General features: G+C 41.2%; 2 protein-coding genes across 3 annotated transcripts in view; both read left to right on the top strand.

Moving 5' to 3' along the window:
• The window catches only part of eeig1b (estrogen-induced osteoclastogenesis regulator 1b), a 48,463-nt gene extending 45,286 nt beyond the window's left edge, over positions 1-3,177 (top strand). The window contains exons 9-12 of the mRNA XM_028602620.1: positions 225-438; positions 1,277-1,398; positions 1,774-1,843; positions 1,936-3,177. Of these exons, the coding sequence (XP_028458421.1) occupies positions 225-438; positions 1,277-1,398; positions 1,774-1,843; positions 1,936-1,981 (452 nt within the window). The 3' untranslated portion in view covers positions 1,982-3,177. The remainder of the gene's footprint in view (positions 1-224; positions 439-1,276; positions 1,399-1,773; positions 1,844-1,935) is intronic.
• Positions 3,178-7,280: 4,103 nt separating this feature from the next.
• Positions 7,281-14,222, top strand: dpm2 (dolichyl-phosphate mannosyltransferase subunit 2, regulatory). 2 transcript variants are annotated; one of them, XM_028601811.1, is made up of 4 exons: positions 7,281-7,386; positions 12,056-12,145; positions 12,830-12,932; positions 13,041-14,222. In XM_028601811.1, the coding sequence occupies exons 1-4, from the start codon at positions 7,384-7,386 to the stop codon at positions 13,094-13,096; spliced, it is 252 nt and encodes an 83-aa protein (XP_028457612.1). In that variant the 5' UTR covers positions 7,281-7,383; the 3' UTR covers positions 13,097-14,222. The 2 variants fall into 2 exon arrangements, with proteins under 2 accessions (XP_028457612.1, XP_028457611.1); XM_028601810.1 differs by lacking the exon at positions 7,281-7,386 and adding an exon at positions 8,645-8,674.
• The last annotated feature ends 10,592 nt before the right edge of the window (positions 14,223-24,814 follow it).

Raw genomic sequence — 24,814 nt, 5'->3', positions numbered from 1 at the left:
CGGAGCTGGTTAATGTTGCTCGGGAAAGGGAAGTTTGGGGTCCCCTGCTGGAGCTGCTCCCCCCGCGACCCGACACCGGATAAGCGGACGAAGATGGATGGATGGATGGATGGATGGATGTGAATCTTATCTGGAAATGGTCCAATAAAGGGATTTTAAAAACCAAACCTCTCCTATCCTCTCCTCTCCTCTCCTCTCCTCTCCTCTCCTCTCCTCTCCTCCAGGCTACAGCACAGCTCACTCTCGCTGCTCCAGCCTGAATGACCTCAGTCACCATAGGAACGCCTCCTCCAGCAGCAATGTCTCCTGTGGGCTTGCCCAACCCTGCCAGCTAACTGCATCCAGCCCCACAGAGCCACACCGACAAGCATCTCCAACCAAACCAGAGAGACCTCCTCTACCCTCTGCAGCAGCCCTCATGTCCAACAGATCCTCCAGGTATATACACACACACACACACACCTGTGCTTTTGACCAAACACATCTGCCCCTGATAGTCAGTCAACAGGGACCTACCAGGAAGAGAGACGTCAACTATGACTGCTTATTGCTCCATAAACAGCTGAATGACTTAAAATAATTTAGATTGAGCAGAGGCCTGAAAGGTAAAGTGAAGGTTCAAGACAGCAGTTAAAGCTGGCAGGAATTTAAGTCTTTGAAAAATTCCTATCCCATTCCTAAGTCCTATTAGACCATACACATTCGCCAACATCAGATTATTGCCCCAGATTTTCCCTGTATGGATAATAAAGCACCCATTGGAAAATGTGCTTACAAAATAAATGTTTAAGTGAAATGTGGGACAACAATGGGACACGGACCTCGGTCTCCTGGGTGAAAGTCCTGTGTTGTTTGACCCATCCACCACCTCAACCTGACTCCTATGCGGCTTTTCGGGCCCTCGATAAGAATCGCTGCCTTTGTTGCTTTTCATCAACTACGTCATCTTACAGCGCCGGCGTCGAGCTGCTGCATCCCATACAGACGCTGAAGTGTGCCGTTTGCGTCGGTATCTGAGGCTGAGAGCCACTGACCAAGCGGAATTTAATGGAACAGAGGAAGAAAATATTTCAGGCTTTGATACACACACAATACAGTACTTGTTGGAGGAGATACAGATTGTTGGTTTGGGTATGCACATGGGTTTTGTTAATAAGAAAAATAGAAAATATCACCTAACCAGTCCTGATAAATTTCCGTATGAAGCAAAACCTTTAATCTGTATGTCAGACATTAATCTTCTCTCTCTGGTGGTATCCATCTTGCCCAACAACAGGAGAAAGAAGGACACTGTGGAGAGGCAGCCCAGCTGTGTGGACGACACTCGCATTGATGCAGATGACATTGTGGAGAAGATTCTACAGAGTCAGAACTTTTCTGACAGCAGCAACAAGGAAGGTAGGACAGAGTTGAAGTTTTTGGGATTTAGTTTTAGCTCAACATTTGTGTTATCACAGCAGTACCTTTTGGTAAGACTTTACTTGATGGTATCTACATAAGAGTGACATGACAGTGTCATGAACACATGACACTGTCATGACACATGAACCCTAACCCTAACTCTAACCCTAACCCTATAACCATAACTTGTCATGACAAAAAACGAATGACACTTACTAAAAGAAGCGTTATGTCCTAAACGTTTATGACTTGTTTATAATGTTTATGACACGTTCATGACAGTGTCATGTCACTCTTATGTAGATAGATACCTTCAAGTAAAGTGTAACTGTACCTTCTCTCCCAGATTCCTTATTTAAATTTTTTTTTCAGACAGCAACTTGAGACTGTTTGTGAGCAAAGATGGGACCACTGCCCTCAGCGGGACACAGCTCGCCAACAGGTACACAGTTTTACGACAGGTACATTGATTTGCTGTGTCTTTTTACCAGCCCACTTTTAACTAACTGATCTTGTGTTTCTGTGTTTTCCCAGAGGGACACCTGGTATTTTTGAGCCGGTGGTCATCGAGACTCACTGAAAGATACTGTACTTTAACATGTCTCCAGCCTCATCAACTGGTTAATGGTTCTATGACATCAGATTGTCTTTGACTGTATGTGCAAGTATGTGCATACTTTATCTTCAGTGCACACAGCTTGAAATAAGACTACTATGATATATATATATAATATATATATATATATATATATGGAACTTTTTTAGTATATATTTAATTGGGTGGTGGGAGATGATTACTGTATTTTCTCAAATAGTGGACGGGCCTTTTTTTCTATTTTACTTTAAATGAAAAAAGAATCAGGTCTTTATTTCTGCGTTATGTTATGTTAGGTACATTTGAAAAATATTCCCATCTGCTCCCGGTTGCTGTATTAATACAGGTTTAACATGTCCTCTACATATCTGTTTTACATTAAAACAATGCCATCAGTCCAAGGGGGAATAGTTCCTCCTCTTTTATTGTGGAACATATGCAGGAAGTGAATCAACCCGAATTAATTCAACAGTCAGTGAGAATTTCAGAGCCTGGCAGTCTGGAGCAACGCATTTTTTATCCTCGTGCACAGGAATTAGTAATCTCTAAAATTACCTAATTTATGAGCACAGATAAGCAATTTGTACTCAAGTTAGAATTAATATCAAGTTACTTTAACAGCTGGAAATATGAAATGCCTAAAAATACTGAATGCATTTCTTCATATTCTTCATATTGGGAGGACATTACATTAATTTCAGTTGTCCTTGTTCCCTCACCACTCTTACTTGAACAATAGCCTAAAAACCACTGCATTGTGGGAATTGTAGTGCAACACTGAAATATTTGTCCGTTCAGAAGGGCCTCGTCAACTCGTAAAACTAAACATTTCTAAATCCCCCCAAAAAAACAGGAAGTAGCACCTGAGCAGTTTGCTAAATAGCCTATGATACCCAGTGTTTCACTTCAACACATGACGGACAACTGGAAACCTTGTAGAAACAGTGTGTCAGGTTGATATCCATATAACTTGGATTTCTCTATCATGACGTATAAATACATGTAACAGCCTGGTCAGTGTGTCTTTAGTCTGGATCCACGACCAGGGGGGGGTGTTCCGGCGATGTGTGTTGCTGTTGCTGTCTAACTCCGTTCTCTTTGAGGAAAAAACAAACTTCGAGCTAGCAAACTTAACGCTGAAAATGGCAAGGATGGAAGAAAATTTGGATTGTGCAACCGGGCAGGACGCTTGGCTCTTTCAGGGAATGATTGTAAAGATTTACAAAGAATATGTTTACAGCATTTACTCTCTAACTGGGACTATTTAGTAGGATTGCTGTGGACAAAATACAAACAGAGATACACCGGTAAGAGCAAAGGATGTTTAATCATGTTTTTTTAATTTTATTTATCCAGGTAAGTTCATTGAGAACAAATTCTCATTTGCAACAACAACCTGTAGTCCTAGTATGCATGTCTTTATCGTGGGAAGAAACCAGAGCACCCAGAGGAAACCCATGCAAACACGGGGAGAACATACAAACTCCACACAGAAAGGCCCGGAATGACCTGGACTCAAACCCAGAACCTTCTTGCTGTGAGGCAGAAGTGCTAACCACCGAGCCACCGTGCTGCCTATGCCATGTATCCAGCTGATTTAAATAGCTTACATTACTGTATTACGTAGACCGTTAAGTTCATTTAATATTGTATGTAGTTTTCTTTTGTGGGGGTGCAAATGTTCCACCAAGACAAGTTCCTTCCCAAGACTATTTTGCAGAGCTACTGTCGCTGCGTCCGGAGCTTATCGCCGCCCAAGACGATTGTGATTGGTTTAAAGAAATGCAAACATCCCCGGGCGTTTTTTTCTTCTATCCTGAAATGTATCAGTGACGATAGGTCTGGCAATGCGAGACGAGTGTTTCTCAAACTTTTTCAGACCACTTACCCAATAAAAAAAAAAACTCCTGGATCTAACTGCCAGAATATCCCCCAAAACAATAGGCCTCCTACTTTAACAGTATATTACAAATTACAGTTACAATTATTATTGTCTATGGTGCTATCTTGACGAGGAAGAATGGTGCTCCTTATGCTGAGACATCAGGGAAGCAATGGTTGTCTTAAGCCATCTTGAGTTTATGTCTAGTGTCCATTATTAACATCCCACTGTGGCTTTTTTACTAGTCCAGTTCATGTAAGATTTACTACTGACTACACAAGTCAAATATGATTTAATATGATTTTATCGTGTCATCATTTTCTGGCTTTACGAGTTGACGAGGTCCCGCCAAATGCAGCACAAGAGCTAGGAAAGGTCCTTACTGGACAGACTGAGTCAAAATCAGACTGGAACTAAAATATAAGTTTTAATCCTCTTATTGTATTTTGATGACTGTCTATTAATATACTATTTTGCACATGTGTACTCTCTGAGGAGGATTGTTAGGTACCACTAAAAGGAAATGGCTATTGCACGGTTGTCAAAAATGACATGACATGTTCAGTTTTAAAATGTCTTTCTTTGTTTCATTTCAATGCTTTTGTTATAGGACAAAATGTAATTTGGTGAAGTTGCCGAAGGCTGTTCTAATGAGACGGCACAAAGCCTGTTTATATATATATATATATATGGCTGGCCATATGTAACCGTCCATTCTCTGCACTTCCTAAGTACTTTGAATTTGAATGCTCTTATAAAATAATCAAGAATTTAAGATTTTGTGGTGATGTACTTGCTTTGTTCACCTAGGAGCTCTTTCAAACTTTAGCCAGATTAACTCCTATCAATGTCACAACCAAAGCTAAGTTGCAAAGGCTAATATGTTTGCAAAACGTTTCCTATTTACAAATTCAACAGACACAGAGCAACATCAACATTCATTCAGAGTCTTGTTTCTGACCTCCTGCTGAGTGTCCAATAATCACTCTCCTTTTCCCTCTTTGTTTGTTCTCCACCAACTCCCAAGAAGAATATACCTGCAATAAAGCGCTGTCAATGATAGATTTACTAAACAACGTTGTAACTGAACAACATTTAAATGCTATACTTCAAATGTTTAGAATCATAACTAAATGTATTTATTATTATAATTATTATTTTATGAATTATGCATGACATATTTTTAAATTAGCATTTTGAAAAAAATCGCACGTACCCCCTGCAGTACTCTAAAGTACCCCTAGGCGTAGTACCCCAATTTGAGAAACACTGCTCTACAGTATACATGGGCCCAGTCCCTCCCTGTACTGATAAAGTATATGGCGTTTCATTCAAAAATCGTGGTTACACATGTAACCATCCAATCTATTTTCAGACCAGCAGGCTGGTCTACAGATGTGTACAGACTTATATGTAAAAGCTAATATTTTAGGTGAGAAATGATAAGGAGCCATTAGGGTGTGGTCATGAGAGATATACAGTAAAGGGAACCGTTGTATTGGTGAATTGTCTACTACTGTGATTTGTTCTAAATTACTTATTCTTTTGTACTGGACCGTGTGTAACCTGTGACCTTATTAATTACATTTATACAAATAAATGTCTCTTTGCATGTGGTGAAAAGGTTTTCTCCTACCTGATAATTTGAAATTAAACAGAATTGTTGCATAATAAGATTAGGATTATATTTCATTTATAGCTGTACTGTAATACTGATTTAATTTGCATAGGAATGAGGTTTTGGTAAAGAGAATATAAAAATTATTTTAACTTTTGTAACTTATTAAATACAAATTAGGCTTAGCAAATTGGACCTACACTTGTCAAATTAGTAGAGTTATAATAAATGCATATATAAAACACTTCTCTCAGCATGAATATGTTAAATAAACACCTTTCTGTCTACATTTTTGGTACACTTTTGTTGTCCTCAAAAGTTATTGGTTGTGATTATGTATGTACATGAACATATACATATTGTAACTCCAGATACACATTTGTTTTCTCTCCTTGTATTGAAATGCAGGGAAAAGTATGTAAAAGGCACATCAAGAGTGGAGCAATGAGTTATGATTTGCGTAAACCAAATAAAATGGTAAAGCCTGGAATCTGAGTGGTGGAAGTAACAAAAGTTAATTGATTAAAAAATGCAAAAAAGATGAAAATGCATTTGAATTGAAAAATAGAGTGATACATTATGAACTTGATCATTTTAAAGCTGATATGATTGAAACAGAGGATAAAATGACAACAGTGCATCAACATGACCAAGCCGTCAGTGATTGCGCACAGCCCCCACCCCTCCTCCACGCAGTTGCTTGTAACCAAGGAGGACACGGAGGATAAAAAAAAATATGATGGACTCTTTAGAGAACATAATTATCTTAACTTGAGTTTCTGCGCGCGGAAGTCGCCGGATGACACCATTTTCTGACCATAGCCTTACTGAGAAATACAGAAAGTTGTGTGGAGCTGCTTTAGATCAACTAATTTGGCAATGCCTTGAATGTAACGGAAGTTCATTATTATGAAAAAGTTACCCACTAAAGCTTTAACATTCATAAGGACACATTTGATATAGAGGGTCCAGGGGTCATTCCTGAGAAAAAATTGAGCATTAAACAATTTCTTACATTCTGGTGAATTTTTATGCACGGATTTCTTTTTTTGTTAACTTTTTGTTGTTGTAATAAACAAGTGTCTTATAAAATGACGGCCAATGTTACGAATTCCCCTCAAATAAAAATGATCTATACCAAACCGAAGCCTTCATCTTGTTAAAAGCACCACTTTTCTGAATGTGTTAACTGGCACGCAACATGTAACAATCTAATGTACGTCTAATGTATCAACAACCATGCAACTAACTTTATGCACTCATAACAAAATGTTTGAGGCGTGCGTGCATGTGTTTGGACTAAAAACGGTTTTATTATCTTTTTTTATCTTGGAAAGCAATTTGACAATAATGGACCTTTTTCACAGCAGACATTTTGACTTGTCATAGTAGAAAAGCACAGCTGAAATGTATACTGGGACACTTGATGGAATGTCCCAGTAAGCTATTTCAGTGAGTCAGCATGCACAATACCAGAGGGCCTCTCCTAAGTGGAATGCAGCCATAATTAATGGGTTTGAAGACACCTGTGCTTTTCCTACTATGACATGTGAACATGTCTGCTGTTAAAAAGGTATATATTGCAGTAAATATATTCGGTGCATCAAAAAGCAGGCTCTTTAAAATACCAGCACAAATTAGTGCATAAAAAGTCACCAAATATAAAGTATTTGAAACTCATAAGTAAAAGCAAACAGAGGGAAAAGTGCAAAAAGGTCCACTTTTTGAAAAATAAACAAACAAAAAGTCTGGGCCTGTATACATACAGGCTACTGTACATGTGTTTTGCAGGTCAACCAGTAGGGGGCAGCAGAGACCCTCCGAGCCATCTTGTCAACCTGATTTCTCAACAGGAAGAAGAACAGCAGGAAGCGTCAGCAAACAGAAATGGTAAGAAAGATAAACTGATTAAATGTAGCTAAACACGTAGATGTATTGCAGCTCTTTGAAGTTATAACGTTAACTGATAGATAAGCAGACTACATCTTTGGACAGTTTCATCCGATAATGAAGCTACGCTGGCTAACGCGAAGTTAACTAACGTTATAGACAGTAACTGGTAGCTAGCTAACGTTAATCTTTCACGGTTATGAGAAACACCTTAGACACAATAATGTTAGTTTATAACGTCAACGATTGGCTCTGTAGTTGGCGTGAAATTAATAATTCCCGTGTTGTCTTCGTTTTAGTTTATAGCAAATGTAATTAACTAACTAACTTGCACATGTACAAAACCCGTAAACAACTTGTTACTCACGAGTCCCTCAACTTTACAACAGGTTTTCCCAAAACGTTCCTTCGCAAGTCATTCGTGCAACATAAGCTAACATTAATAGGTTTGACGCCGTTTCAATGTAGCATTGTTAATTCATGAACTGAATGTATCTGATGTTGTGCGACATGCGTATGTTTGCACATTTATAATCAAATCAGCTGTTAACTAACAGATATTTGAATGGAGTTTGGCATGGCTCTCTAATGCAGACCTTTAAGTATGAATATGAGAGCAGCTGTCCTCAGTTAAACCTCCCCGTCCTGTCATTGAAGGGTGAACAGCATTGAACTGGAATTATGTATAGAGAGTGATTATTTGAGGTTTACATTTTTTTCAGTGGGATTAATTAATTTTAATGGAAGTTATTGTGGTATATGTACTACATTTACAGAATAATATATGCCCTATGACAGTGGTTAATTGGTGCCTGTTTGACTCATCTAAAGTGGAGATATGAAAAAAAAAGCCTTATGTACTCTTTGCTAAGCATATATATTACTTTTCAATCTTCAACATAATTTCAATGGACTGACCATTTACCGCCTACATTAAATGACATGTTGCTGTGAATTTAGAAACTATACTTTAGGACATCACGGTGATGGTGGATAGTGACGTTTTTCTAGTCCATCTCAGTGTTTCCTTTTAGGATTTATTTATTTATTTTTTTAGCAGTGAGGGCAGGTCTGTCTGGGAACCCCCCCTCCCTCAAGAAGAATGTTTAGTGTTACCTGAAAATATACACTCACCTAAAGGATTATTAGGAACACCTGTTAAATTCCACGTTAATGCAATTATCTAATCAACCAATCAAATGGCAGCTGCTTCAATGCATTTAGGGGTGTGGTCCAGGTCTAGACAATCTCCTGAACTCCAAACTGAATGTCTGAATGGGAAAGAAAGGTGATCTAAGTAACTTTGAGTGTGGCATGGTTGTTGGTGTCAGACGGCTGGTCTGAGTATTTCACAAGGATTTTCACGCACAACCATTTCTATGGTTTACAAAGAATGGTCTGAAAAAGGAAAAACATCCAGTATGCTGCAGTCCTGGGGGACAATGCCTTTTTGATACTAGAGGTCAGAGGAGAATGGGCCAAGTGAGTCAAGCTGATAGAAGATCAACTTTGACTCAAATAACCACTCGTTACAACCGAGGTATGCAGCAAAGCATTTGTGAAGCCGCAACACGAACAACCTTGAGGCGGATGGGCTACACCAGCAGAAGACCCCACCCCCACGAGCGCCCCAAAATTGGACAGTTGAAGACTGGAAAAATGTTGCCTGGTCTGATGAATCTTGATTTCTGTTGAGACATTCAGATGGTAGAGTCAGAATTTGCTGTAAACAGAATGAGAACATAGATCCGTCATACCTTGTTACCACTGGGCACAGAACTTCCTTAATTCTTTGTGTCATTGATTCAACGAGGTGCTGGAAGCATTCTTTAGAAATGTTTGCCCATATTGATAGGATAGGATAGGGTCAAACATGGTATTAGTATGGTGTTCCTAATAGAGCTTCGTTCGGGCCCAAAAAATCAAGCCCGACCCAGCCCGAGCCCGTGCACGTTGTGTCCGAGCCCGGCTCGGCCCGACACATTAACTGGAATTATGAGCCCGAGCCCGATTTCAACCCGACACTTTATTAATCCGTGGGCCGTTATAACTGACGTTCTCAACTACAATTCAGAGTTGTTTGAACTGCAAAAATCTGTTTAAAATGATCTTAATGAATAATGCAACAGTAGCGAAGCATGTAAACTGCGCTGTTAGTTTATTCAGAATGGAACGGATCGCAAATGGATCTGAATGAAGAAAAGTAAAAAACTCAACGTATTTCTCTGTGAGGGCTTTCCCGCTTGCCTCGCCCTCAGGGGGAGCCTACGCTTTGAGAAGTAACAAAAGAGGACGTTGAAGGCTGACTATCATCTTTTCTGCCACGGCGAGCCTGCTTCATGTGTCTGTTCATCATCCATGTCCCCGTTTTATTTGCTGTCATAGGCGAACAGCGGCCGCACTTAATGCACTCAACAAAGCCGACACATATGTTGTCACTGCCCACGACTTGTTTAAAATGGTTCCATACCTCCGACTTTCCTCCAAACTTGCTCAAAGGTAATTCTCCCGTTTTTCTTTTTTTTTCTTTACATCCTCAAGCTCCAAGTTGCACTTAAGCTCCACCATACAGCCCGCAGCCCCGGTGTGATGCGTGCGAGAGGAGGAGACTCCGCGCATGACACATGTTGCATTTTGTAACTGTAGTTGTTTAACTTTTTGGACACATTTGTTACTTTGGCCTAAATAGATAATAGTTCTGATTATGGCATAGCTTTCTCCCCACCAAATTAGGCTAAAGTAATGATTAAAAAAACGGAGTGTCTATTTGCACCCCCGGTACGAATAGCCTCGGCCACACAGCTGAGCTATTTACACCCTGTGACGTAACAACAAAAAAACGTTGCTCGCGTGCACCAAAATCATGGCGGACGTTCATCTTCCATGACCGCAGAAACTGGCATATTAGGGAAGGTTTGTCTCTAAAGTTTATATATATTTTTGCTGGGTGGTAGGGGAAGACTCATGAATATGCCTGCTCTGGTTGGGTGGTTTAGGCAAGAGGAGTGGGATTGGTTATGGTTAGGATAAGAATGTCAGGGCGATAATATTCCAAAAAGGTGTAATACATGAGTAGTATGGATAACTGTGTGTAAATATATGCCAAGGTACTGTAAATGCACAGGGGTGCAAATAGCATACATTGATATTTGTACCAGACGGGGTATTAATAGAACACATTGCTGTGTGCACCGGCGGGGTACTAATAGCATTCATTTCTAATTGCACCAGGGTACGAATAGCACTTCTAATTGCACCAGGGTACAAATAGCATACACTGCTAATTGTACCAGAGGTGCAAATAGCATACACTTTTAATTGCACCAGGGTACAAATAGCATACTGCTAATTGTACCAGGGGTGCAAATAGCATACACTGCTAATTGTACCAGGGGTGCAAATAGCCTCACCCTTAAAAAAAACACAAATGCTTGATCAAGGGCCCGGCCCGGCCCGAGGATAGTGGCGGAAAATAACGGACCGGCGGGCCGGGCTCGGGCAGAGAATCTAAACTCTAGTTCCTAATAATCCTTTAGGTGAGTGTATTTGCTATCATTACATCTATGACTATGTAAGGTAGTAGCCTTAAGTAGGCCACTAGGCGGCACTGTTGCCATTACTATAACAGATGCAGTTCAGCAATTGTTGCTTTTTTGTGCCTTACGAGACACCGTAGTTTACACTTGATCTGTGTAGGCCGCCATGTTTGTTTTAAAACTGTATTTACTCTGTTAAGGGGATGAGGGAACCAGCCTTCTCTGTGACAATAAAACCAGATGGTCTCAGCCACAATCTTCATGGCTGGCCGCCACTATAAAATCAACATAGAGGAAATACTGCATCTGCCCAGCCACTTGTTCTCTTTAAACAGAGGCAGATGACCCAAAAATAATACTATATTATAGAGCTGTAACAATTCAAAATTTTGCTTTGTAATTAATTGTCTCAGAAATAATTGCGATTAACAATATAATTGTTTCTTTCAGTCAAATTTTTTTTATTTTTTGAAACAAATTAAAGATTAGAATGAATTCCAGGATACATCTTTAGTTATATATCACTATTATGTGATGTAGATAATGTAATAACACAAATACACAGCCTATGAAGTAAACAACGCCTCGTTATTATAAAATCTTTTTTCTAACTGTATCCCCCTTTGTCATTTTTGTTGCTTTGAACGTGTATAGGGACAAGTGCCACCAACTAACAATTGAAATAATAATAAAAATATATAGTCCTACCAATAATCACTTATATATTTTACAATTTGGCATATCTAAACAAAACTATTACCAGTCGCCTTGAGACCTTAGCTAATGTTAGCAATTAATTGTGGTTAAATAAAGAAACCGCGATTATGTGAAAATTTTACAATTGGACAATTATGTAATAATTGGTACTAAGGCCTACTATATTCATAATAGTAATATAATAGTAATACTCTACCATTTGACCCTCATAAATTAGAAACTCATACACTTAAAGGTCCATTAACTGATCAGGAGGAGCACTACTCAGCTTGTAAAAACAGTTGGTGTCTTCTGTAGGACATCATAAAGTCTGAGAAAACAACCTCTGATGTCACCAGGGTTGTTGGATGAGACTAAAACCGAAAAGTTTGAACGACAAGGGTGCTGCTTTTTAACCATCTTTTGTTTACATTCAGGCTACAGGAGTGGATCAAGCAGTTGGCATGAGTCTTGTTGTCTTCAGCCTCCTCCTGTTCACCTACTACTCAGTCTGGGTCATCATCCTGGTAGGTTCTGTTTATGTCCCTAAAACCCTTATAAGAGACCTAAACCTTTTTCTTCTTCTAAAACATTTCTGCCACACAGTACAGTTTATAGAACAACCAAGAGGAGGGAGGCTGTCAAAATTATTTAAGTAAGCACATTTTTACCCCTGCAGTAGTCTATATCCACGACGTTCCACTTCCGGGATTGCTCTGTTGCCGCTGGAAATTCCACCGGATTTCCCTCTTTTTGGCCAGATGTTCGTTACCTTCCGCTTTCTTTGTGTTGGAATTTTAAACTCCGGTGGATTTGTGAGGACTATGTTTAACTGCTCCTCAGATCTCTGCAGGGTAAATCCAGACAGCTAGCTAGACTATCTGTCCAATTAGAGTTTTCTGTTGCACGACTAAAACTACTTTTGAACGTACACGTGTTCCACCAAAACAAGTTCCTTCCTGAGGCTACTTTGCATGACGATTGTGATTGGTTTAAAGAAATTCCAATAAACCAGAGCACGTTTTTCTCCCATCCTGGAATGCTGTGTGGACTAGCCAGACTACCCCTGCAGTGATAACGAATTTTCGTTAAAAAATGGATCATTTGAAAGGCCACCACCACCTTAATGCTTTTACTGTCTCACTAAATATTATTATTACATGCATAATTACCCTACACGTTTTACATGATCGAATTTTTTTTTTTTTCAGCCTTTCGTGGACAGTGATCACGTACTGCACAAGTATTTTCTTCCTCGGGAATACTCAGTCATTCTGCCCGGCATTGCAGCAGTAATACTGCTCCTCTGTATAGGTGAGTACTAGACTGTCTAAAACAAAGCAGTCTGCAGACAACCCTCTAAATGCTCTACATATTAAACGTGGCGTGACAATGTTATTACCACTCTTATCTTCTCCACAGGGGCCTTCACTGCAGTTATCATGTGGAAGAATCGCAAGCCAAAAAAAGTGGACTAATCTCAGGATGTTGGACTGCTGTGGATTATGGGAAAATAGCCTTGACTCAAAACCGTCTCTAGTGGCCCTGACGTTAATGCTCACAGAATGAGAATTGTACAAAAGAAAGTTTCCTGATATTTATTTTATATTTTGGTTCTATTTCCAGTTCAGTTCAAGTTGATAATTAGAAATCAGCTACTGTGTTTTAAAGCTGCTATGTGTCGAATTTGAAAACAGTGAGTGGTAGATTATAAAAAGACACTGAGAATGAATATTGTGAAAACAAAATATAGCCTGCAACAATGAGAATAACTTAAAGATCCCATTAAAAGAAATACGACACAAAATGACTTTAAATGTGTCCAAAGCTTATGAAATTGCTCACTGTTACTATGACTGGACTGTAGTGTTCAGATCGGTCACAATGTTCTCTCCTTTAGTAGGCAGTACACAGTGTTAACAGGAATTCATTTAGTTGAAGGGTTTATGTTAATGCCATATTTAATAGACCATTAGGATTTCATCGGGATCAGGTAGATAATGCCTCATATAAACTAACTACTGCAAAAGGGAGAGCTTATGTCAGTATCTTGAACTTCACAGTTGTCTCAATAGTCTGATGTTACTTTTACCTAATCAGACCAAATTTTAGAAAACCCTGATTATAAGAAGACAGTCCCCTTGACAGTGAACATTAAGGCTTCAAACAACCCATAATGCATCACTCTCTGTAGGAGCCGGTGTTACACCAGTACTAAAACAATCTGATGCGAATACATAAATGTATTGTCCTCAATATATATAATACGACCCTCCCTATTTAAAACTTACTTTCTAGAATTTATTATGTTTGGGCTAATATGACAATTGACAGTAATATGGCAGGATGGAAGGAGGTGGAATATATGTCACTGTGTAAAGAAATGACAGAATTCCGACTTTATTGAAAACAGCATTGGTCTTAAATTCTGTAAATACTGTGACAATGTGTCCATTTTTGTAGTCTGTGAAAGTATGAAGTAATGTTTTTTTGGATGCAAACCAGAATTTTATTTGATACGAACTGTATCAGTAACAGTAAGGCTGGTAATGGGGCCAGTGGTCCATTTTCTTTGATTAATAAATTGCTGATGCTAATTACAAATGCTGTGTTTATCTTGATAATTGCAGATCTGCAGTACAGTAGATGCTGTAGCTCTAATAGCAACACTCATTGTATTTGTAACACTAGCAAATAATACATATGTTAGTAGTAGTAGTAGGCTTAAAGTAACTAGTAGCCATAGACTAGTTTTACTAATGGGAGTAGTGGCTTATCCAAGTTCTGTGTGTTTCCTCCTGACTGCTGCCCTCTGTGGAAAATAACTACTGAAACACTTTATGGACAGTCACACAATAATGGACTTTATGTTTAGTTTTCAAACGGTATGTTTCTCGTATACCATAGAACAGTGGTTCTCTACCTTTTTGAGTCGACCCCCCAGAATAATGGGGTTTGTGTTTAGACCCGCCCCACCCCTATCGACAACTAGAGAAAGGGAGCTGCAAACCGTTGTAAACATCTGTTTCTACCCCTGCTGATTTTGAGTGATTCTTTTTGTGTGAATGCTCTGATTAATACATGTAAACAAATAATGCTTTGCTTTAAAGGAAGTTTAGTTTTAGCAGCCAGCACCTAGCCTTGTCCAATGTGCTCCAGGCTCTGTGGATTTTGACTCTCCTTCAGACCCCTTTCTGTGTTCCAGGACCTCCTGATTTACATATGAAGCTCTGAATACAACACATGAAATTTACCAAACTCACACACAGTCATGTGTGTCTAGAATATGTTATTTAATTTTTTTTCTCCCCAACCATCTGGCAACCCCCAGAAATTTACTTTTTTTAGATTTAGACAGGAAATGTAGTGCACTATATAGTAAACAGGGAGTGATTTGGACACAGTCTTGGCGAACATAGCTGCTAAACATCAGCATGTTAACATCGTCACTCTGAGCACATTAGTACTCTGACATCACCGTGCCTCATGTAAGGCCTCGCTATAGTGCGCTCGATTTACCCTCCACACTTTTATTTCAGCATATGAATTCTGAGTGTATCTGTGTATTTCCCTCAAAAATTCCAACGATAGAACTAAAAAAGCTAACAATCCCACAATGCATTTCATCATTTTTTATAAATGCAAAAAATTACCTTTGTGCCAATCTACACCTCTTTACCACATGAATAAGTGTCTGAAATAGTGACGTTCTGCTCACCATAGAGTCAACTACCGTGTCCATTTTATAGGGAGTAGTGCATTAGTTAATGGTGGGTGATGTCCGACACAGCCTTTTTTCCCCGTTTTCAAGAAAGAGGTAATTTTGTTATAATGTCAAACCAGTTGGTACAGCTTCACCTTCAGACCCATCCTTATCTACTGCTAGGAAAATGTCACCTCTTCATCCTGTTTCCTTGTTTGTTCTCTACTCCAAACAAGGAGATGGGATAAACAAACCACCATTCTTTCTGCTGTCTCTTTGTTTGTTCTCCTCTCCAAACAAGTTCATGGCTGTAGAACAGGATGTTCTCTTCAACAGCTGTTTTTCACTGACACAGTTTTCATCTATTGATGATCTAGCTTCAGATTAAATCCTTTACATTGGGTGTTAGAGTATTTGATTGTTGGCATACTTCTATATACAGATGATATTTGTTCACCCTTTATTTATCTTCTATAGATCATTAATTGAGTCAGATTATAAAAACAAAACAGAACGACAGCACAAATTACAATCATAAGAAATATAGAAAGACAATAAACATTCAGAATTGGAAAGTTATTTGATAAATAAATTAGGATAATATGGATGCAAAAGAAAATATAATTATGTAAAGCAGGTGCAACAAGAAGGTAGCGAGTTTTAAACCAGATTTCTACATTGTCCAAGAGGCACAATTGAATTGATTTTAAGAAAGTGCTGTCATTTATTTCCAGGAGTTGGTGCACTAAAACTAAAAGCAGTTTTTCCAAGTTCAGACTCAAAAAAAATTCAAGTTCAAAATCCAGTCAGCAGAGTGAGTCTGATAATGTCCCTCTGAGTAACAGAGAAGTTCCATAAGGTAACATGGTTTTCCAATAAGAGCCTTATAGATAAAGAGATACCAGTGAGTATCATGTCTTTCTTGGAGAGAAGGCCACCCAACACTTTCATATACAATACAATGATGTGTACCATAGGCATGAACCTTAATAAAACCTTAATAAAAACTAACTAGAACACTGAACAAATCACTACCTCCCCTAAATCCCAGAGACATTCTCATCTTGCATATTTCCTTGGATTGTGGTGGCACCGTGATCGTGATTGCATCTGCTTCCTTGGTCTTCCTTGACACCCACTGCTACTATTATTATTATTATTATTTATTATTTTAAATCCAGACAGCTAGCTAGACTATCTGTCCAATCTGAGTTTTCTGTTGCACGACTAAAACAACCTTTCAGCATACACACGTTCCACCAAAACAAGTTCCTTCCCGAGGCTATTTTGCAGCGGCACAGGGGCTTAGCCCATGACGATTGTGATTAGTCTAAAGAAAAGCCAATAAACCAGAGCACATTGTTCTACCATCCTGGAATGTTGTGTGGACTAGCCAGACCCTCGTCCGCAGCGCTGTGGAGGAAGGTCTGGCAATGCAAGACTAATTATCCACTAGCTAATGATAGCTCTCTCACTTGCTTATCATTTACATGCTAGTTCAGATCTACAAACTAATGTTTTTGTTAAGATTATTTTTTGGGGGCCTTTCCCTTTGTTCAATAGTGACAGTGGATAGACAAGGAAAGGGCGGAGAGAGAAGGGATGACATGCAGCAAAGGGCAGCAGGTCGGATTCAAACTCACATACAAAAAGCTGCCCCAAGCTGCTGAAACGTAGCCTGACAAGCCAGACCCACATCCAGATGTTGGGTCTGGGAACTCACCATTGACGGAGCTCGATCCGAGGGGCGGGATAAACGGTTGTCTTTCAAATTCCCTCTGCACATAATAGGATAGTGCTACAACCAGGCAGAGCAACGAAGAAGGTAGCAAAACTAGTTGATGGATTCAACTTTTGCCGTATCCGGTTGGCAAAACTCCGAACACATCTTCCTTTTTTAAGAATGATTTCTGTGCCGTTCTTTGTTCTTTTCTCAAAGAAAAGCTTAACTCCAAGTCTTCCAGAAGTCCGCTGTTCCCAGCAGCAGCAGCCATGAGCCCCGCCCACCGACTCTATACACAATGTTATTGGCCTGACCAAAATTTGTTTTTTGCAGCTTGAAAGTCAACGGAGAGTGCCTAGACCCCCCCTGGCTGCCAAATAAATTTGCTGCCACTAGGGGGAGTCTAGATTTCTAGGCTAGCTGAAACGCGCTGTGTCGGATCAGGGCCTTAGGGTAGGGTGACCAGATTTCCCGGAACTAAAACCGGGACACTTTGCGCGTGACCGTAATGCTCGTGCCAGCCCAGGTCAGACATAGACACAAACAGATTAGATACAATTTTGTATAATGGGGTATCTCAGTTAATATTCATGAATTGTCTTGGTATGTAGCCTACATATCTAAGCAATAATATTAAAAGACATTGCGTTTCGTGGGGGACCAACTTTATTTTTCAGAATTAAAGCATTCTTTTGGAAAATGCACCCACTGAACTTGTGAAAAGGTATTTTTGATTGCATGGCACTAAACGAATTATTTGGAACTGCTGCCACAGGCTTAAACTAAAGTTATGGTAACTCTTTACGGGAAGGGTACATGAATTATGAATTAATTATGAAAAATGTAATAACAATAACTTTTAACAATAACTTATTTCACCAGTAAATTGCTGTTAAACGACAAAAAAGGGTATTTTACAATAACTATGAATGCACCACGAGTTTTACCAGTTTTAAGTAAACGCAACCTTTATTCATGTCTGTGTTGTTTTTCCGACAACAGCAGTGACCAAGTGCTAGCTAGTTTGTGTCTTTTAGCCCATAGCTTTAGCGGCAGACTGTTGTACGTTCCGCTGTTGGAATCCTCTACAATACAGTCACACTTTTACACCGTTTAGCTGTCAGCATTTTAACCGTTTAACCAGGACAATTTCATAGTGGTTGGTGTAAACCGGGACATTTTAGCGTCTCGACAGGCTTTTGTCGGGATTCGGGACAAATTGGGACTGTCCCGGTCAAACCGGGACGTCTGGTCACCCTACCTTAGGGGCTAACACACCAAGAAGCATCACTATAGGCGCCTCTTTAGGCAAAACAGCATGGTTTGTGCCCCTGTGGAGCGGAGCTGCGTGCGCAGCCGGGCGATCAAATGTGATTAACGAAAAAACAAGCAGAGTCAAGCAGAGAGAGAGAGCAGCTAAATTAGCAGTTTGTTTGCCAATATTAGAGTTAGCAGTTAGCATAAGCAATTGTTGAATTTATATTGTTGTCTCTAAAATAGAGACCATGTGCTGTGGGCAGAAGAGCTGTGGACTCTGATTACTCTGAGAAGTATGCTTGGGAATAAGTTAAAATATATTTTTTCCCCTGATGGTCTCAAGTTACCAAATTTGTCACTAATCACTTTTAGAAATAAAGTCGCTAAGAGGGTCTGAAAGTCACTAAATCCAGTGAGAAAGTTTTCAAGTAGGCAACACTGCATCTACCGGCATCAAAGTAGGAGGAAGAGTTATTGGTAAAAATTAGTAAAGCGTGCTTATAGCTCGATTTGATTGGCTGCCTGAGCCAAGTGTGACATTGATGAGCGGTGCGACTCTGTGTGTCCATGTGCTGCGCAAGAAGAAAGCGCATGACAGACGGCGCACACCGTACCATAGGAAAACAATAGTTTTGCTGGCAACGTGTTTCTAGCGTCACTTGTCAGTGTGATCTCTCCTTTACTTCTTTAGTTCCTTTAAAATGTTACTTTTACCTGTTACTAAAATTGTGCCCTTTTCTTGGGCAATTTTGTATTAACGTTTTATTCAAATAGTGCTAACAAGCCCCCGGCTGAGCGCCGCTACGTTGGAGTTTACCCCGGTGGACGAGAGGGTCGCCTCCCTTCGCCTGCGGGTTGGGGGGACGACTCTGACTGTTGTTTGTGCCTATGCAACGAACAAGAGTTCGGAGTATCCGGCCTTCTTGGAGACCTTGAGTGGAGTCCTGCATGGGGCATGTGGACACGGTGGTGGACCGGTTAGATCTGGTGGGGCTTACCTCTACGCACAGTCTCGGTTCTGCAACCATACTCCTGGATAGGGGTTGGACTCTTTTCTTCTCCGGAGTTGCCCAGGGTGTGAGGCGCTGGGCGGGTGTTGGGATACTAACAAGCCCCCGGCTGAGCACCGCTACGTTGGAGTTTACCCCGGTGGACGAGAGGGTCACCTCCCTACGCCTGCGGGTTGTGGGGGAGGGGAAAACTCTGACTGTTGTTTGTGCATATGCACCAAACAAGAGCTCAGAGTATTCAGCCTTCTTGGAGACCTTGAGTGAAGTCCTGCATGGGGCTCCAGTGGGGGACTCCATAGTTCTGCTGGGGGACTTCAATGCGCACGTGGGCAATGATGGAGACACCTGGAGAGGCGTGATTGAGAGGAACGGCCTCCCTGATCTAAACCAGAGTGGTTGTTTGTTGTTGGACTTCTGTGCTAGTAATGGATTGTCTATAACGAACACCATGTTCGAACATAGGGATGTTCATAAGTGTACTTGGTACCAGAGCACCCTAGGCCAAAGGTCAGTGATCGATTTTATAATCGTTTCATCTGATCTGAGACCGTATGTTTTGGACACTCGGTTGAAGAGAGGGGCGGAGCTGTCAACCGATCACCATCTGGTGGTAAGTTGGGTCAGAGGGTGGGGGAAGACTCTGGACAGACCTGGTAAGCCCAAACGGTTAGTGCGGGTAAATTGGGAACGTCTGGAGGAGGCCCCTGTCTGACAGACTTTCAACTCACACCTCCGGCGGAGCTTTTCGTGCATCCCTGTGGAGGCTGGGGGCATTGAACCTGAGTGGAAAATGTTCAAAGTTTCCATTGCTGAAGCTGCGGCGAGGAACTGTGGTCTTAGGGTCTTAGGTGCCTCAAGGGGCGGTAACCCACGAACACCGTGGTGGACACCGGTGGTCAGGGACGCTGTCCTACTGAAGGAGTCTTTCCGGGATATGTTATTCCAGAGGACTCCGGAGGCAGTTGCAGGGTACCGAAGGGCCCGAAGGGCTGCAGCCTCTGCCGTGAAAGAAGCAAAGCAGCGGGTGTGGAAGAAGTTTGAAGAAGACATGGAGAAGGAATTTCGGTCGGCACCAAGGTGCTTCTGGAAAACCGTTCGCCACCTCAGGAGGGGGAAGCGGGGAACCATCCAAGCTGTGTACAGTAAGGATGGGACACTGTTGACCTCAACTGAGGAGGTAATAGGGCGGTGGAAGGAGCACTTTGAGGAACCGACTAATACGTGTTATCTATGTTAGAGGCAGAGCTGGAGGATGATGGGGGATTGTTGTCAATTTCCCGGGCGGAAGTCACTGATGTAGTCAAACAACTCCACAGTGGCAAAGCCCCGGGGATTGATGAGATCCGTCCAGAAATGCTCAAGGCTCTGGGTGTGGAGGGGCTGTCTTGGTTGACACGCCTCTTCAACATTGCGTGGAAGTCTGGGACAGTGCCAAAGGAGTGGCAGACCGGGGTGGTGGTTCCCCTTTTCAAAAAGGGGGACCAGAGGGTGTGGGCCAATTACAGTGGCATCACACTTCTCAGCCTCCCTGGTAAAGTCTACTCCAAGGTGCTGGAAAGGAGGGTTCGGCCGATAATCGAACCTCAGATTGAAGAGGAACAATGTGGATTCCGTCCTGGTCGTGGAACAATGGACCAGATCTTCACTCTCGCAAGGATCCTGGAGGGAGCCTGGGAGTATGCCCATCCGGTCTACGTGTGTTTCGTGGATTTGGAGAAGGCGTATGACCGGGTCCCCTGGGAGATACTGTGGGAGGTGCTGCGGCAGTATGGGGTGAGGGGGTCTCTTCTCAGGGCCATCCAATCTCTGTACGACCAAAGCGAGAGCTGTGTCCGGGTTCTCGGCAGTAAGTCGGACTCGTTTCAGGTGAGGGTTGGCCTCCGCCAGGGCTGCGCTTTGTCACCAATCTTGTTTGTAATATTTATGGACAGGATATCAAGGCGTAGTCGGGGTGGGGAGGGGTTGCAGTTCGGTGGGCTGGGGATCTCATCGCTGCTGTTTGCCGATGATGTGGTCCTGATGGCATCATCGGCCTGTGACCTTCAGCACTCACTGGATCGGTTCGCCGCCGAGTGTGAAGCGGCTGGGATGAGGATCAGCACCTCTTAATCTGAGGCCATGGTTCTCAGCAGGAAACCGATGGAGTGCCTACTCCAGGTAGGGAATGAGTCCTTACACCAAGTGAAGGAGTTCAAATACCTTGGGGTCTTGTTCGCGAGTGAGGGGACAACGGAGCGGGAGATTGGTCAGAGAATCGGCGCAGCAGGTGCGGTATTACATTCAATTTATCGCACTGTTGTGACGAAAAGAGAGCTGAGCCAGAAAGCAAAGCTCTCGATCTACCGGTCAGTTTTTGTTCCTACCCTCACCTATGGTCATGAAGGCTGGGTCATGACGGTTGGGTATCGTTTGGTTTTTTTTCGATTCCGGTGCTAAATCGATACTTTTAAAACGGTGCCGGTGCCTAAACGGTGCCTGAACCGGTACTTTTCAATAAAGTTAAAAGAAGAAGAAAAAAAATAAGGGTAGTAAACAACAGTCAGTGACTTGTTTATTGCTAAGGCCATGGTCAAAATTAAAGATTTAATAATAATGTAATAACTATAACAATAACTTATTTCACCAGTAAATTGCTGTTGAACCCCAGATGGGAAAAGGGTATTTTACAATTACTGTGAATGCACCACGAGGCTACCTGTTTTAAGTGAATCTGTGTTGTTTAATTCCGACAATGGCAGCTGCAAGTGAACGCACCGTCTGTGTTGTTTAATTTCGACAACGGCAACTGCAAGTGAACGCACCGTCTGTGTTGTTTAATTCCAACAACGGCAGCTGCGAGTGAACGCACCGTTTGTGTTGTTTAATTCCGACAACGGCAGCTGCGAGTGAACTAACCGTCTGTGTAGTTTAATTACGACCATATAAACATACTGTATATCTATGAATTGCGACAACTGCAGCTGCTGTGCTGCAGAGCAGACTGTTACATCCCGCTGTAGAAGTCCTCCACAGTGAAATACAGTCACACTTTACACTGTTTAACGTTAGCTGTCAGCATTTTAACCGTGATTAATCCAGCTGCTAGCTAAAGGTAGGCTAACGTTACAAGCTGTCAGGTGTAGTGTAAAGTTGAGCACCGAAATGAGGCACCAAAACTTTTGTTCTTATTCGGTCTCGTTACTACCGTTTACGTCGGCACCGGTTCCCTATTGGCACCGAGTTTCGGTACCCAACCCTAGTCATGACCGAAAGAACGAGAACCAGGGTACAAGTGGCCGAAATGGGTTTCCTAAGGAGGGTGGCTGGCGTCTCCCTTAAAGATAGGTTGAGAAGCTCAGTCATACGTGAGGAGCTCGGAGTAGAGCCGCTGCTCCTTTGCTTCGAAAGGTGCTTTGTTGAGGTGGTTCGGGAATCTGGTAAGGATGCCCCCTGGGCGCCTCCCTAGGGAGGTGTTCCAGGCACGTCCAGCTGAGAGGAGGCCTCGGGGAAGACCCAGGACTAGGTGGAGGGATTATATCTCCAACCTGGCCTGGGAACGCCTTGGGATCCCCCAGTCAGAGCTGGTTAATGTGGCTCGGGAAAGGGAAGTTTGGGGTCCCCTGCTGGAGATGCCCCCCCCGCGACCCAACACCGGATAAGCGGACGAAGATGGATGGATGGATATGGAGGAAATATTTATTCATAATTCAAATTGAAAGTCCAAAGAGAAAACAAAGCCAGATCAAAATAAAAATATTTTTATTATTTTTTTAATTTTCCATTTGGCTTTGGCTTTTGAATTTAATATTTGGCTTTTGAATTTCAATTTAACATTGGCTTTTAATTTTCATTTAATATTTAGCTTTTGAATTTCAATTTAACATTGGATTTTAATTTTAATTTAATATTTGGCTTTTGAATTTCAATTTAACATTGGATTTTCATTTGGATTTAATATTTGGCTTTTGAATTTCCATTTAACATTGCCTTTTCGTTTGGACTTGACACATGTAAATGAGGAGGCGTGGCCCAAAGGCTGGTGGGAGGGTCTGAAATGAAAGGGGTGCAGAGGCACCTTATGAACAGCAGGGGGAGCTTACTGCTGAGGAGCATCTGTCTGCAGCTTCACAACCAGGCTGGCTTGGCCTCTGGTTTCACATGATAGAAAATGATGATGTAAACTAAACACAAACGACATTTCATGCAACAACAGTGAAGTTTTCATGTAGTTACTATAATTGGGCCTGTGTTAGTGAGGACAACATTAGGACTGCTGATTCTGGTTCCCAACTTCATCCCAGGTGTGTCTGTTTAAAACACGACTCAGACTACTTCTCTCTTTTGATGTTTTATTTAATTAAGCAACAGTAGAAACATGGGTGTGGGTAGCTCTGCTTACGTGTGTTTGTGTGTGGTCAGATCTTGACGACGCACACACACGCACACAATCTCAACTAGATAGTTATCGTCTGAACTGCGACCTCTCCTTTTTCTTTGTCTCATTTTTTTCTCCGGTGCGTGTCCGCGCTATTCTCCAACATGTAGCCTACTCACAACTATCACTCCTGATTGACGGCCTTTTTTTATACAGCCCGTGTAGGCTACTTTTTCAGACTTCCAGCTAACAGCGGTGTCTGTGAACATCACTGGCCGGCCAGCAGGGAGGCGATCCCGGCCGCCACCAGCTGGCTGTCCCGTCAGACTGAAGCTTCTGACAACATCGGAGAAAATGTGCAGTTGGTCATCAACGTTTGTAAAACTGCCCATATTCAAACTCTACACATTTATCGCATAAAAAAGTCTCAATATTGAATTTAGTGGTGAAATAGCAGATGGAAATTATAAAAAAGCAATTTAATCTATAATCTAGATCGGGAGTTTGCCGTAGTAGCAGCAGCAAACAAATGGAAACTTTTTACAATTTTCATCTGCTATTCCAAATTCAAAAGCCAAATATTAAATCCAAATGAAAATCCAATGTTAAATTGAAATTCAAAAGCCAAAGCCAAATGGAAAATTTAAAAAATAATAATATTTTTCATTTGATCTTGCTTTGTTTTCTCTTTGGACTTTCAATTTGAATTATGAATATATATTTCCTCCATAGATGGATGGGTGCTCCTTATTCAAATAGTGCTCCTTTCTTTCTCATTTCATCACTGTACCAGACTTTGAATAATATTATTAGTTATTTGTAATAAATAAGTCTTCACCATATGGTTGCCTGTGCATCATATCTTTTTGGTTGTGTCTAGTGCTGCAAAGATCAATCGATTAACATTTAACTATTAAACTAATTGCCAACTATTTTGATAAACAATTAATCGGTTTGTGTAATTTATTTGAAAAAAAAGGATAAATTCTCTGATTCTAGGTTCTTAATTGTGAATATTTTCTAATTACTTCACTCCTCTGTGACAGTAAGCTAAATATCTTTGAGTTGTTTGAGGACGTCATCTAGGGCTTTAGGAAACACGCTTTCCACCATTTTCTGACATTTTATAGACCAAACAACTTATAGATT

Source organism: Perca flavescens, chromosome 16 (genome assembly GCF_004354835.1).
Source record: "Perca flavescens isolate YP-PL-M2 chromosome 16, PFLA_1.0, whole genome shotgun sequence".
Taxonomy (NCBI): Eukaryota; Metazoa; Chordata; class Actinopteri; order Perciformes; family Percidae; genus Perca; species Perca flavescens.
The sequence above is the reverse complement of the archived record's forward strand: the minus strand, read 5'-3'. Positions and strand labels throughout refer to the sequence as shown.